Source organism: Aplidium turbinatum, chromosome 13 (assembly GCF_918807975.1).
Source record: "Aplidium turbinatum chromosome 13, kaAplTurb1.1, whole genome shotgun sequence".
Classification (NCBI taxonomy): Eukaryota; Metazoa; Chordata; class Ascidiacea; order Aplousobranchia; family Polyclinidae; genus Aplidium; species Aplidium turbinatum.
In genome coordinates, this window is record NC_137484.1 from 23,062,000 (window position 1) to 23,078,333 (window position 16,334).

At 39.2% G+C, this 16,334-nt stretch overlaps 1 protein-coding gene across 1 annotated transcript; it reads right to left on the minus strand.

Annotated features, from left to right (window-relative positions):
• Window positions 1-1,190: 1,190 nt before the first annotated feature.
• LOC145782478 (uncharacterized) lies at window positions 1,191-13,220 on the minus strand. Its single transcript, XM_082594275.1, has 7 exons — window positions 13,040-13,220; window positions 12,287-12,412; window positions 10,295-10,354; window positions 8,598-8,690; window positions 7,075-7,185; window positions 2,947-3,016; window positions 1,191-1,561 (listed from the first exon to the last, which is right to left on the minus strand). Exons 1-7 carry the CDS (start codon window positions 13,166-13,168, stop codon window positions 1,338-1,340), a joined length of 813 nt encoding a protein of 270 aa, XP_082450401.1. The 5' UTR covers window positions 13,169-13,220; the 3' UTR covers window positions 1,191-1,337.
• Window positions 13,221-16,334: the final 3,114 nt, after the last annotated feature.

The following is a 16,334-nucleotide window of genomic DNA, read 5'->3' on the forward strand; positions in this document are numbered from 1 at the left end:
CATACTTGTTATTTTTTCAAATAAAATACCTAAAAAGACATTGGAGCTGCAGGCAGAGGCTAACTGTTTCGATGCTAGGGATCTCTTCAATATAATGACATGATAGAAAAGATTTGGTTTGCTTTAGCTCTTTGCATGAGATTGTAGTTTTCGAGGATGAAAACTAGTCTATGCTATTCTCCTTCCTAAGCTGCATCACAGTGTAGTTTTTCCTGTCCAACATTAGGGTTACAAATCAGAACCAATACAGTGCGCCGGCATTTTCGCGATTCGTCGATTGTGGTGCGTCTTGTTGATACAATACCGCTATATTGCGACATAAAAACATGGTGACATCACAAAAACAAGATTTTCGTTTTGATGGTCAAAAAAAACGGGGTCTATTGCTATTACAATGTGGCAAGAACGGGGACGGCCTTGCAAGGGCCAGGGATAAAACAACGGTTTTCACTGATAGCGCAGGTGTTATCTGGTTTTGTTGAGAATCACTTTTCTTTATCAACCACTCCTCCTGCATCAGACCTCTTAAACACAACTCCACACATCTCTACTGTTCTTCTTCAATTTATTCTTGTTAAAATGATTATTAACCTCTTCGACAGGAATCGCATCAAGATGAAGCGAAAAAAATAGATGATGTCATAGTTCTTTTCACAGTCACGTGGTGATACAGAAAATAAGTCTGTTCTTGATAAAACGAAAAGCTTGATAATAATAACAGCATCTATATATCGCCACATCCACAGTGCAAACTATATTCCAGGGCGATCATAGCGATGGTGATAGGTTTAGTTGATTTGGTTTTGAATCTTTATCCTCGGACTGACAAAGCCTTGATTGGTTATTACTGGTAGTTTCGCATACTTGTAGAGGATTTTGACGCAGTGCCGGTTACCGAGATTGACAGAGTGAAGTTTTCCGATACCGATAGTTGAAGTGTTGTTGCGGGGAATTATTCCATTCACTAGGTGCCGCTGAATGGAGAAGTTGCCCAAGCGCACACCCCGAGAGTCGAACCAGCGCCGCGTGATCTTGATCCGGGCGCGTAACCACTGAGCTAACGGGGAAAAATAAGACATTCAGTTATAATGTTCAGTGAAATAGTTAGGTTAATGTTTTCAAGAGAGTTTTATATTCATTTAAATTTTCAGCTTCTTTTACACAAATCGGTAAACGATTCCAGCAACGAGCGAGTTTTGAATTCATTTATTTATCTGATGATAGATAGAAACAAATATAACTCTTTCCAGATTATGCGTAATGAAGAAAATGTGCAATATGTACAAAGTTTGTAAACAATTATCTACTGCTATAACATTCGTAAATCCGACCCTAGCTTAAGTAGAGTAAGGAGGTGGGTCACTAGTACGGTGTTGAGGCGAGATCATTGCCTCTTCTTCCTTGGTTTGAACAGCTTCGGCGTTTTGAAGAGGTGGGGGATGATGTGACCCACCAGCTGGGTTAAAAGGGGACGATGACGGAGCAATTGGGGCTTGTTGCACAACTTGAGTGGTGGGTTGGTAGCTTTGAACGATGTAACCTTGATTTGTCCCGGGAACACCTGAAATGAAAATTTTTATTTGACAAATTTACCAACATAGGCCAGCATGCAGTGAGTCATTTCACAACATTTTTGATCGTGGTTGAAGATTTAAATTGTGGGCAGGTTGGTTGGTTTAGAATCTTTATCCTCGGACTGACAAAGCCTTTGATAGGTTATTCCTGCCAGTTTCGCATTCTGGGAATGGCTTTGAATCACTGACGCAGGGTCGGTTGCGAGATTGACAGAGTGAAGTCTCCGGTTGTTGTTGAAGTGTTCTATTCACTGAATGCTGTTGAATGGAGAGCAGTCCTTGAAATGCGTTGCTCAAGCGCACACCCGGAGAGTTGAACTAGCGCCGCTTGATCTTGAGGTATCTTCTTGTACAAAGTCGCGCGCTTAACTGCTGAGCTAATGGGGCGGACAGAACATGAAAGCAAGGAAGTCAATCTTAGTTTCCACCTATAGCATTATGTTTCATACTCCAAGTGATCTCTAAAGAAAGAAAAGTTAATTTCTGTATAATAGATCGAGTACCTCGCAGTTTGTCACTACTTCATCCGGCACTGCACCAACAACGTGCCTACCTAATTTTACAAATGATAAAGCGGACTGTAAGATTGAGGTCGTCGTCGTCGTCGTGTGAGCGTCTGGGGCAGAGGGTCTATCCTTATACCACCCCAGATTCACGATGTTTCCGGACTACACTGGAAGGTTACTAGAGAGCAGCCAGTCAGTCTTTGGTTTCATCATCCATGACACGCAGACCTTCCACTCCGTTAGGTGGCTTGAAGATGGAGCAGTCATTTATGATGTGGTCTGCGGTCTGTTCCTCGGCACCACATTCACAGGAGGAGGAAGAGGCCATTCCCCATTGGTGCATGGTTGAGCAGAAAAGCCCGACGCCCGTACGGAGACGGTTGAGGCGCACCCATGCCTGTCTTGGTAGTGTTAGACCGATGGGGGTGTGTCGGCGTCGGGGATGAACGAATAGAGTCTGGTGGCGGTTGACTTCCGTTCAGAACTCCATTTATGGTCCTCCCAAGCAGCTGCAGTGATGTCTTGTACATCAGCTTCGTTGATAAGCGGCTGGCACGGATGTGCGGCTGGTAAGTTGAGCGGCTGGCACGAATGGGTGTCTTGATTTCAGTCGACGGGGTGCTCGTTTGGGAAAGCAGAGATCTTGTGGTGGAGAAGGTGGTTAGGCTCCAGTGCCCGTCGACCGAGGGACAAGATTAAGGTAACATTCATATACTGATGTTATGATGGGCATGCCTATGCTCTCTTGGGTATGGGAGTTTTAAGAGATTAAAGGAAGGTGAACATGTATCCATATAATCTTTCCAAGCATCGCCAGGAGAAATACCGTTTAAAGTAAAATTACGTCTGGCAGCCCTGGCACTCACCTTGCATCGTCACAGCCTGGGAGGGGTTGTTTGTGATGTATACGACTTGAGTTTGAGGCATCTCGTTGCACTGAATGAAAATAATCTTTAGTGACTTTTAGTGACTGTTTAAAACTGTTAAAGCCACACGACGCAAACTAACCAGGTTTGGCAGCGAAAACGCAAAAACCTCAAGTTGCAATGATTCAAATAGCAACAGATTTTTTTTTTTATTATCTTTATCCTGCATTGCGGGAATATAGCAACAGAATTAACTGTCACTTCAGAACCATAGTTTACTCAGCACCACCTGGCGAATGGCATCGTTGATTTGGTTTTGAATCTTTATCCTCGGACTGACAAAACCTTTTGATTTCTGGCACCTTCACATACTTGTAGAGGCTTTTAACGCAGGGCCGGTTACTGACATTAGCAGAGTGAAGTTTCAATAGTTGTTTGAAGTTTTGTTGTTTGTGAGCTTTTCCATCCACTAACTGCCGCTGAATGGAGAGCCGTCCTGAAATGCGTTGCTCAAGCGCACATCCCGAGAGTCGAACCAGCGCTGTTTGATCTCGAGTTGCGTGCTTAACTACTGAGCTAACAGCAAAGGCTTTTTTCATAGCATCTTCATTTACCACAAGCTTGTCAACTTTGAGAACTAGTTCTGAGTCAACACGAAAACTTTGCAGTCCTTGTAACTTTTACAAGCACACGATGCATTAATTTTTTCAGCCATTTTTGTTGAGATATTCCAGACTTTAGGGTTGCATTGATAACAGCATAAATATAACAATTTAAAACTCTAAACTTTATCTTAAAAGGGTTATTTTTATTGCAAAGAATTGATTTCTCTTTTTTGAAGCTTGTTTTTGCTTGAAGCTTGTTACCATACAAATAATGGACATGACTTTGGCACTTGTGCTGGAAATCCCAAAAGCGTCTGGCAACACTAGTTATTGAGACTGTCATTTTTTAAATGGAAAATTAAAAGGTTTGCAGTGATTTGAGATTCAGTGATCACACTTAGCCCTTTGAGGTAATGTGGCACGCATGTGTGCCACAAAATTAACTGTGATTTTATGTATTTTATTTTATGTGATTTTATATATCTGAATTAATTTCTTGAGACAGGCCTAAAAATTGTTTTGCCTATTTTAGCAATTGCTTCACAGGCATGTTTGGAACTTATTTTTATTAGTGTATAATTCTTAATTCATCATAATATTTATTCAGAGTACACTTTAGAGTGTCTAGGACACCATTTTACCATTACTTAAGTTGGAAACTAAGGTTTATTGGTTGTGAGGCTAACTATTTGTGTGTGGCACACATATGTGCCATTGTACTTCAAGGGTAAAAATTGCTACACAAGTTTTTGTGAACCTTTGTGAGAAAGTCTGGTAATGTTTGCAATGTGTGAAGAAAATGTGTTTAGTATAGTAATTCAAAATGAAAACATATTGCAAAGTAACCTGATATTGAGCTTATTTTCATGTTTTATTAGTGCAAACTAAGTATTTTCAAAATAATAATATGGCTAAAAGGCAAAAAGTTTTCTATTTGAGTGAAGTCGCTGTCAATCGTGTGTTATTTGTGGACTGCAGGATGCCCTTTCCAAAAGAAATGTTTTCAGTACTGGCACAGTGAGATCCAATAAGAAGCATTTGCCAAAATCACAAGTCCCTGCTGACAAGAGCATGAAGAGAGGGGATATTGCTTGTTTTCAAGCAGAAAATCTTGTATACTTTGTGAAGTGGATGGACAACAAGCCATCAACTTTGTATCAAACTTTTTGACAGCTATTCCATTGGGTGAAGTGAAAAGAAGAAAAAAGGAATCAAGCTCGAAACAATCTGTTGCCTGTCCAGATGTTGTGTAGCATTACAATCAGCACATGGGTGGCGTAGGTATAATGGATAAAAAAAAAGTGACGAATCAATTTGATCACAAGTCCAGCATCAAATACTACCTGCGAACTGTGTTTGACCAAATGGACATTGCTGTAAATAATGCATTTGCTATTTACAACAAACTATGTGATGAAAATCCTGATATATGAGCTTGACTCTAAAACATTTCGACGACTTGTTGCTAGAAGTATGATTGGAACATTTGCAAACAGGAAACGAGCAGTCGCATGTATCATGACCTCCAAAAGAATTTGCTCCATGGCATCAGTTGATATGAACCATACAATGGAAAAGATGGAAGACAGGAGAAAGCGATGCAAGTTGTGCACTACCCGGAAAACATACAATCGAACCAACAACCATCGGACCAACAACCAATGTTTGGAATGTTGTAATCATCTATGCTAGTATGTGAAAGACAGAGACTGTTTCAATGCATACCACAAATCTTTGTAGTACAGTATGCATGTTGTATGATGTGATTTTAAAACCAATGAACAATTTTTATCAATATCTCAGGAATTGCATCCTAAATTTATCATCATTTTACATTGATTCAGGTGGCTATAGATCCTCTAATGATTTGTACACCTTTATTTCAATCTGCAGTGATTGTTTTTACCTGAGAATAATGTATTTGCTATGTCCATTCTCTTACTTTATGTTAGTGAACCAGATGGTTCAAGGTCTTGAAGTCAGTTTCCTAGGTCGCTACAATGCATGGTAATAATATTTGCATAGAACTTGAAAGTTGCTTAATTTTTAATCAGTCAAATGTTGTGTTGAGTGTTCTTGCTAGTTTCCAAAATTATACTTTGCAGACTTCATTTGGATTCCACACCTTTTATCTGTGTTTTCAGTGTCTTTGTGATGCGTTGTTTGTCTATTTCATTGTTTGTGATTAAATCAATGTGATCTGCAAAACCTTGCATTGGCTATCAGGCTGCTGTTGAAAACCATATAACAATTCTACCTTTTCTATTGCCATTTTGGCAACACAGGCTGGTGCTAAGAAAATACACAAAATCTTTACCCTTGAGGCACAATGGCACACATGCGTGCCATACATTATTTCTCTTACTACACATAATTTTTTTTTAATTTCTTCAAAAGTCCTCTTAAACAACACCACTAACCATAATAATACAATGGTTGACTGAAAATTTATATAAAGTAAACTAAAAATTCAAAATCGAAATTCCATTGTCCTACAGCTCGCTCGTTGGCAAGGCCAGTGTATATAATCGCAATCATCATCATCATAATCCATCGTCGGTTTGTTCCCCACTAGTGGGGGTGGCCAATGATTTTAATATAGCCCAGCTCGTTATCTATGACGAGGTCAGTGTGGCATTATCCATCGCAGATTTGTGTTGCTCTCAGAGTTTTATGAAGCAGACAGTGTGTGATTCATTATTCTATTATGTTCTATCATAGCCTATGCCCATGTTTTGTAAGCTGGTCTTAATTTAATTTCCTGCAAGACCTCGTATGATTCATTTCGATTTCGAAGCTGCTGTTCAATCATGCTGTTTATTGGTTCAGCTAATGTAAAATTTGTAATGTCTGATGCTGCAATGTACGATGCCTGACGTCAGGAAGCACCTTGACTGGTTAACCGCGGTAGCCACTTTAACAAGTCGAAATTCTGCCACTGCGAATGACTACAATGCAACCGCCAACCAATCAGAACATGTTATAAGAGGCTACTGTCCAATTGTGACCCTTCTAGCACTTATCCGGAGAGTTAATGCTTGTTTTGAACTTTATTTGGTAATTAGAGAAGAAAAAGAGCAATAGCAGTGGTGGGAATCGAACCCGCATTAATGAAATGACTACTTTCTAGCCCTAACCCCTAAGCCAACCAGCTGACAAAAAATCCATCACTTAATTTGCTTTTTATTATCGTCTTTTCGCCATTTTTTACGTCACTTAAACCGTAGCTTATGATTGGTTGGCGGTTTCATTCTAGTCATTTTTAGTGGCAGAATTTCGACTTGTTAAAGTGGCTACCGTTAACCGCAAGGTTGTTCGGTGCTGCCAGACCTTTCTATTGCTATGTTTCGATTCTTATGCAATTGTGTTTCTTTTTCTCGACTCGTATTAGGAAGGCAAATAAAACATCTTTCTCTCTCAGCGCAGCCATATAGAGGAACAGCCGAACAAAAAACAAACGTAAAACCTTCGACATAACAAAATGGTATGTTTGTTGATTTTTCCCTAAGTCATCAAAACCTACCCGACAACATCCGGGATTAGAGCAGCAGCAAAAAGATGCGCTCACAATCAACAAGATGAATGAAGCTATAGACGCCACGTCAACCAACACGAGAAAGGTGATATTGATCTCCTGCAAAGGAAAACAATTTGACATCTTGCCTTCAAGCCAAAGTCAGCTTTAAAACAAAACTTCGAAACTATGTGGTCGCAATAAATTGTTTACAAAAATAGGCAGAAGCGGGTCCAGCAAGCGGCCTTAGCAGAGACGATTTCAGCAAAACACAATGAGATGTCGGTTTGCATTCAACCTTGTAAATACATCGTGACTAAAGTTACTTTTCTGTGTTTTAAGGAAAGCGATCGCCCCAGTCAGTTTGGATTTCAACGCCCAGCTTAAATTTAGTTTTCGCTTGATTTTACTAGCAAGGTCACAATGCTATCGTTCCTCTTAAGCTTTTTTAGCTAAGGTACAGCACTTTAAGTCCAGCCTAGACCTACTCTAGTACTCTACAAAACATGACAAAGCTATACAGTGCGTACAAAATAGGATAAGCTTATAAAAATCAGAAGATATGACTGAATGCATTATGACGTAGAAGATTTTTGTGAGTCATATTGGAGTGGGTGTCTTGTTGGTAAATGTTGAATGACCAAGCGAAACAATGCGTAGGTTGGAAAGCCAGTCACAGCAACCAAACGATATGGCAAACAGCCGCAACCAGACTTGGACTAGATAATTCTCGTTGTCTAATTCGATAAATTAGAGCAAAATGTCGGTAATTCCAATCTAATTCGGTAAAAACTTGTTTGCTCTAATTGTAGTTATCCAATCTCCAGTTTTGCTACAAATTTTAGTTTGTCCAACAATATTTTGGGCAAATAGAAGGCTACTGCGCTCTTATCAACGTTATACAAAGAAAATGCAATAAACCGATGAAGATTAAAGTGTCATTCCATCCTTTGAGCAGCAAAGTCATGAAAAATTCGATTAATACATCAATTCACTACCTTTACAATGCATATTATGACTAAGTGGTTTTGGCGCTGTGATAGTGGAATGACACTTTGATCTCCGAGTTGCTACATTGGCGTTTTTATCCAACTAATAAAAGATATGTGACAACTGCGTCCAACTAATTCTAATCTAGTTTAAATTCTACTCTAATTTGTGAAAACTTGGATAGCTCTAATTCTAATCCTAGTCTAATTTTTGTAAAAGCTGAAATTACTCTAATTCTAATCTAATTTCAAAAGACTACAAAAATTATAGTTGTCCAAGTTTGGCCGCAACATACATGTCATATTTTGGAGTTTGGGCCATATACCCAGAGCGGTGGGATGGCGCAGCGGGTAAGACGCTTTTCCCAAGCATGCAAGCCTGGTTCGACTCCCGGCTGCCGAGAGAAAGAAATTGGCCACCCTACTCTAGTTAGTGCCGAAGGCTTAGTGTAATGAGAACTTTATCTTCTCATCCCCCGTAACTTAGATTCAAGTATAAGACTCTATGCTCAGAAACTAATAGCAGCAGTCCAGTCAACTCACCGAGAAATGGAGAAAAGATGTAGCAACAGCAAATGAAAACTGATGAGCTGAAACCACTGCTCCGAAGATAGAAAACCCCATGTGGGTGTTTATCTGAAATTTTAAGAGAAAACAATTCAACCTATGGATATACAGTCTCAGTAGATCAAGATATGATAAAAACATTTAAAAAGGGCTTGACTGTAAACATACCATGTTTTCAAAGTAACTTTTACTACAACAAAGTAATAAATGAACAAAAATTATGACAATACAGTATTTGCCCATTGGAAATCGTAACGAGGTTCACTAAATTCATCCTTTCTAGCCTATGAGATGGTAGCAGTCTTGTTATTTCAGACAGGCGCTGCACTCATTGGACTGTGTTGGTTGGTTTTAAATCTTTATCCTCGGACTGACAAAACCTTGATTGGTTATTCCTGGTAGTTTCGGATACTTGTAGAGACTCTTGAAGTAGGGCTAGTTACCAAGATTGGCAGAGTGAAGTTTCCGATTGTTGAAGTGTTGTTGCCGGGAAATTATTCCATTCACAGGTGCCGCTGAATGGAGAACAGTCCTGAAATGCGTTGCTCAAGCGCACACCCCGAGAGTCGAACCAGTGCCGCGTGATCTTGAGCCGGGCGCGTAACCACTGAGCTAACGAGGCGACTGTGTTGTTATCAAGCCCTGTGAGATTGGCATTTCATTTTCGAGGTAGTAAATGAGACAGTGATGGATGGCGCGTTGTGCGGTTTCAGAATGTGATCAGAGTCCCTCCCCCCAGGAGCAGACGCTCCTTGGGAAAAGTGGAAAACATTAAATCGACTCCGAACCGGTGTTGGACGCACTAAGTCTGCAATGGTGGAGTGGGGCTACGCCACGGGCCCAGTTGCATGTATCTGTGGCACCGAGCCCCAAACAGCGGACCACCTTCTTGTTTGCCCTCGGCTTGCCACCCGGTGCAGTAGGTGGGACCTGTCAGTATAACTCCGTTGCGGAAGAATGTGTCAATCTGTGGTGTATCAACGAACTTTAGAAGACTCGATAGAAGAAGAAGAATGTGATCGATTTACAAGTTTACAAATATTATTCGGTTTCCCATTGTCCAAAGGTTAGATCAGATTCAGATAACAAGCCAAGACACTCTTTCAAATTGAACCCAGGATGGCGGAAGGTAATATATCTTCTAAAGCTCTTTAAAACAAAATAAAAAAGTATTTTGCTTCATTTCGAAACTTAAAGCAATTTTATTTTGTTATTATTCGAAACTGACCGCCCCAAAAGCTCACTTGGTTAGTGCCCTTTACAAAGAAACTTCAAGATCAAGCGGCGCTGGATTGACTCTCGGAGTATACGCTTGAGCACGACAGCTCTCCATTAAGCGGTACCTGGGAGATAGAATAGTTGACAGACAACATTTCAACCATCAGAAACTTCTTTCTGTCAAACTCAGTTACCGGGCTTGCATTAATGGTTTGAATCCTATACAAGTATCACAGAAACTTTCTCAGTCTGAGAATGAATATTTCCACAATTAATCATTTGACAAACATACAACACAAACATATTTCGAAATAACCGTTTTGTTTCATTTTGATACAGAATTTGTTGACTTGATTCGTTTCACGTTTCAACATACAAAAAGATTTAGAACAGCCTTAATACAAGTTTCTTTTCGTCGTGTAATGCCTAACTTTTGAGACTTCACTACCACTCACCAAGCACATGTTGGATTTGGCTCCTCCTGCCGGAACGCCAATACCACCAGCGATGACCACCTGTGGCGAAAACAAGAAACTTCAAACGCGTTGAACGTGAGTGGTTAGTCGGCACTTTAACATGAAGATATCCAATTCAACCGCGAAGCTACTACGCAATCTTGATGACGTCATGAAGTGCTCTTTTTTTCTTCTGTAATTATTACCAAACAAAGTTCTGGCTGAATGCTGGAATGGTCACAATTGGACGGTAGCCACCTAAACGATGTTCTGATTCACACATCACGGATAACCTAACATCTGATTGGTTTGTGGTTGAATTGGATATCTTCATGTTAAAGTGCCTACCCAGCATCTGATTGTTTTTTTGGTACCGCAACCGGAACGATTAGTGTTGCCAGACGTAAAAAAATAAATTTTATCACCGCTTTAAAAATTCTTCAATACAACTCGCATTTTTCGAGCCATATTTTTACTGAGGTGTGTCTTTGAAAAGAAATCTTAACGTATTTCAGAATGCGATTTTTTTGTTGAGCTGATTATGATCTTCAACAAAAAAAGTTTTCGTCCTTTTGAAAGCCGGTTTCCCTGTTTTCCAGGCGAGACTTGGTCTTTCGTCTTTGCTTACCTGAAACTTCTAAATTACTTTAACCATAGGTTTCTTACACAGGTCTTGTACTTGTACACACTGATCTGACGAAACGTTGGCTCCAAGTCCTTCTTTTCGGCTGACCACAAACTTTCTGCTTCATACGAACGACGACTGGTCTTGTAACTTTCTCAAATTTGGGACAAAATTATTTATTTGGCAACACTTAAAACAACTACAACACTTGAAACTTTTTCACCACTTTTACTTTCGAAATGCAAACGTTAGAAGATTGTATTCCAAAAATAGAATGCAGCAGTTGCAAATGGTGATGTACATTGTACACTGTGCGGAATGCAGCAGAGCCAGTATGCTGATAGTAAAAATCAAGGAAGTGGAATACTTCACAGACATCGGCATTTCAACGATCGAAAGCCTCACTGTGTCAAACCCGGCGACTGAATCTGTGCCAGTGGCTTAAAGCCTCTACAAGTAAGAGAAATTGTCGGGATGAAGCTCTTAAAGAATTTTCTCAGTCCGAAGATAAAGATTCAAAACAATTAACCAAGAAACAAAAAAGGTAAGGACTACCTTAGGTGTCTCACGGAAACAATTATGAGGCGTAAACTTAGTATAATTTAGTAGAAAGAAATCAATATATCAAGGACGCCTACGTTTTCTGGCATTAGGTTTGATAGAACCTGCTACGTGCAGAAGGTATCCGGGAATCAGGATGCACATTTACAAAAGATTCACTATTTAGTGTTCTAACTCAAAAATTGGCGATTTAGAAGCTGTATTGTTTTATTACATCGTTTCACTTGTAAAATTGCTTTACGTCTTCGCGAGTAAAAAAAGAGTTTGCAGGTTCGCTCGCTGTCTCGCAAGCTGGTAGTGTTAGTTAGTCAATTAATCGAAGCTGACTGATATTGTGCTCGCGTAACTTAGGCTACCGTATGTCACAGATCATACACGTAGAATTGAAATATTGTAAATGAAAGCGCACATAAAATAACTATCAATAGAAAATAAGTTAGTTTAATTAGGTTAGCATTCAATAGTGTAGTCAATATAAAAGTTAGTGGTTAGCAGGTTAGTGCAAACGTGCACAAAATAAGTAGACCTAGCTAATTAATGACGATAATTTTTCTTTTCAAATAGGCTAGCCTGCTAGTTAGCCTGCAGAACGCAAAGCTGCAAAAGTGCGCTGTTTTGCAGTTTGTGTGCCTGTCTTCAAGCCATCTTAAAACGTCGCCCCTAACGTAAATCGATGCGGCTTCTGATTGGTCAGTTTTCGAGATAAGACACCAAATAGAGACTTTTTTTAAATGTGCACTCGGGGTCCATAGATTGGAAAAGTTTAAGTAACAGTGAGAAGATGTAAAAAAATGTGGGTTACTTACAAAAATACCGCCCCACATTCCTTCACCGAACAACGGGAAATACAAACGTCTACCATTGTTTGCAATAATCCCAGTCACTGTGGCACCCGCAAGAATACTGATCAATCCGAGGACGATTTCAGCAATCTGTGAACGCAAATATATTTAAAATCATAAATCTTTTTGACATCGTTTCAAGTTTAATTTTTAATGACATAAAATTTTTGCCTAAAAAATTGCAAATTCTAAAACAAAAATGTTTTGCAGTACTGTAGTAAAGAAAGTATTAACGCATTGGTTACTTTAGTTTTCGATATTAGAAACGATTTTTCTAGACAAAGGTTTTAACGCAATAAAAAATACGCTGAAAACAATAAAGCATATGTACTAATATATATAAGCTGTATTTCAGAAATAGATTGCAGATGAACCAAACAAAAATACCCGATACATCATAGCAATGTCATTCTACTGTAAAAAGGCTATGCAATATGTATTCTAAATCGTGTTAATTTGTTTGCGACAAATAATAAGGTGCATGACTAAATAGTAATTTTTGAAATCAAAAAAATTCACAGGAGGCAGAGCAAAACATATCAAAATAACAATGCGTGTTTTGTACAGCGCTGGATTTGCGTTGCTCTTATCGCTTTACGCAGACAATGTCAGCGAAAAGAATCACAAAAGGGTCATATTATTAATCTAGATACGATTGTAAACATCGCAAATGTTGCAAAAGTAAAATGCTTCTGTTGGTCCTAACAGAGTACTCACAGCAAGTCCACGGATGACTTTTTTGAAATTCTTATCTTTGGCTTGCAAGCGATTGGAGGTTGGCATGGCAACTGAAGCCTGTGGTGCCGTCGTCATGGCAACCATGCACTGAGGCTGCACGCTCGTCATTTTTATTGTTAATCCAATTACAATATTTGTTATGAGTCACAATGCTCTTCTTAACGCTGCATCAAATGTTTATATAATTAACTTGCAGCTTGGAACGCAATGAAAATTTTCTTGCAAGAAGTAATAACTTGATAATAATAATAATATGATTTATTTGTTATTATCATGTTATTAATGTTGATATTATTGTTGTTTAAATAGAACGGTGAAAGTCTTAATGAAAACACTAGTCTCTCCTCGTGAACCATACGAGTGCGGCACTGAGAAACAAACTTCTGATCACACGACTGCATCATCCTTCGTCCATCAAATAGAGAAGGATCGCGCGATTTAAACAATGGCGAAAAATTAATTGCTTTCTGGTTACGTCGCAGTGTTGACCTAGCAAAACTCGACAATCTGGGAAGGATGATAGATTCTTCGCCACAGTCAGTCAAAACAAAAAAGAAATCTACAGCCAGTGGCGTATGCAAGGGTCATTACGTGGGGTTATTGAGCCATGCTCCCTTTCTTTCAAAACACTCATAAAGGTTACCTTAAAAGTTGCGCAGGTTCTAAGATATTAAAGTGTTGCTCAGTGGCGCCGGAAGCGGGGGGGCAGGGGGGGCGAATGCCCCCTGCCCTCAAATTTTTTGCAGATGGAGGGGCAGGGGGGGGCAATGGTGCCCTTTTAAAGTCATGTAAGCTACTGCACATTTTGCAATATAACAATTTCTGCTATTCGCTTTTAGCCTAATTATAATCTTTCATTTTTGCCTCAAAATAATACTTACGGCACAAAATTTTGCAACACAGTACAGGCCTTAAAACTTGTTTTTTTTTTCGGCAGCCATCGTGGCCTACCGGGAGCTCCTTCTCGGCGGCCAAATCTGCGTGCTTGGAGGCCAAAATACAAAATAAAAATAACGATAGCACAAGTAAATGGAATTAAACTTGCAACAATGCTAAAATGATGACTTAGCGTTGTTGAAGTCTGAGCCTGGGCGACGTCCTACAATAGAATCGCTGCACCACGCAATAACTGCTTTATCGGGATTGTAATCCAGTACTATTCAAACGACACTCGCACGAGTGTCTCCAATGTAGCTGATTTTATAAAAGTTCGCTACTCCCCTAGAATTCTTTTTAGCAACGAAAAACAACGTTCGACATGTGTTGACGATGACGGCAAGGTAATAAAATAAGTATTTCAATGATTAAAACATTACTTGTAGGCTTTAACTGCCCTTTATCAGAACTGACGATGCACTAGCAAGTGCGAAATTATTTTTCTGTTACATCTACTGACATCTGATCCTGTTGCCTTAGCAATTGAGGTTTTAGCTATTTCAATGATGTACATTACTAAAAAACATTACTAAAAGAAGCATAATTTTTGCAAAATATGATCAAAAAATGTTTTCACCATTGATGTCAACTAACTTTGTTCTCCTTTTTAACAACGGTTCAATGTCCGACAACATCGAATCGACATAAAAACGACAATATTGCCAGCCGATGTAAATTAGCAATTCGGATTAAGACTTTATAAATAAACGTCGGGAATTACAAACAAGACTTACAGCGCTGGCGATCGCAGATGGATATTCCATCAATAACAAATATTCCCCACACAATGCAACAGTGGCGATTATGACGCGCTGACCTAACTTTGCGTCACTCTTTGATACTGCATGCTTTCGACAGTTAATCCACGATCATTGTATTGCGAAATTAAATAATTGGCTAGGAGAGACCGGCGGCCAAACTTGGCCGATTGAGGAGGTAGCACCGGCGGTTCATTCAAGCACTACTTAGCGGCCATGGCCGCAGGCTGCTTTAAGGCTTGACAGTAGGTTACATCATTATAAAATAGCATGATGCCCTTCTTTGTATACCGGACACTTGTAGGCTATCATTACTCAATACACAGTGAGCTGATAGATTAGCATTATCGCTATGTCTTATCTTAAAACTTGAAAAAAAATTGGCCTTTTAGTAAACAAAAGTGCCCTTTTTTCGTAATCTTGCCCCCCCAGTCAAAAATCGTTCCGGCGCCCCTGGTGTTGCTCCTTGTCAAAATCAAGTTAAATCGGCTGCTTCCACCGTTACAAATTGCGTCATAATGACCTACGTACGTCATAACTCTTCATTCTGCATAGAAGAATTTTCGGTTCGATATTTAAGCCTCGAAGCAAAATACACGAAATGTTGAAGATGAAATTTTCGCTGAAATTATATTTATATCTAAATGAAGTGTAATTTCGTTTCAACTAAATTCGGTTAAACAAAATTTATTTCTAATTGTGCTTTAATTTCTAGTTCTTAAATTGTGTCCAAAATGTGCGTTAAAGCTGTTTGAATAAAGTTCATAAAAGCTTTCCAGATGGTAAAATCCGTCATTTTTACATTGATTTAACGTCTGCAGATTGCGGAAAGTGAAAAAAATTGAGAACCACTTCACTAAGTTTCTTGACCACGAGACTGTGAGACTTAAACATTTTTACATTGATTTAACGTCCTGCAGACGTTACGTCTGCAGACTGCGGAAAGTGAAAAAATTGAGAACCACTTCACTAAGTGCTTCGATTGTCCTAAAATTCTCAACGTATATTTACGCTCCAAAATTTTGGAGCGTAAATATACGTTGAGAATTTTTTGTGCATTTACTTTTTTTTCAAGCTCAATAAGTACAATGGAAAACTTTTTTTCGCTGAAATGGAGAGAAATAAAAACAAATCTGGAGCTGACTAGCTGAGCGTATCTACTTGAAAACCGCGTGTTTTGGCAGTACTTCAATGCAGAAAGAACACAATCGTATTTAGTTGCTTTAGCGATAAAAAGATGACTGGTTGTTTCAACTTGTTCATTCCTTTGTTTAAATTGCTTGGTTCGCTTGCTTTGCTAAAATCACTGTTTCGCATGTTATAAAGTTCTGTTACGCCTGAAGGCTTTACGAACTGGGTTAATTGTAAGGATGTTGCTTTCTTGCAAGTTGCAAGACAGCGCTTTTTCCATTGTTCTTTTGCTCCTTAAGCCTAGAATAGTATACGTCATTTGTTTCGTATATTCATTCATTTTATTTTTCGTCATTAGCGCGTCAGGGACGAAACAGATATTACTAACTACAGAAGTCGATATAGACCTACCAGCACATCAATGAACTGGAAAAGGTGGCAAAATCTTG

Bases quoted from the DNA above. Each gene is read 5' to 3' on its own strand.
- LOC145782478 (XM_082594275.1), bottom strand. From the start codon at position 13,168: ATGACGAGCGTGCAGCCTCAGTGCATGGTTGCCATGACGACGGCACCA. The intron at 12,413-13,039 runs GTGAGTACTCTG...TTGCGTTCACAG, and splicing joins AAGTCATCCGTGGACTTGCT to ATTGCTGAAATCGTCCTCGG. The intron at 7,186-8,597 runs GTGAGTTGACTG...TTTCCTTTGCAG, and splicing joins CATCTTTTCTCCATTTCTCG to GAGATCAATATCACCTTTCT.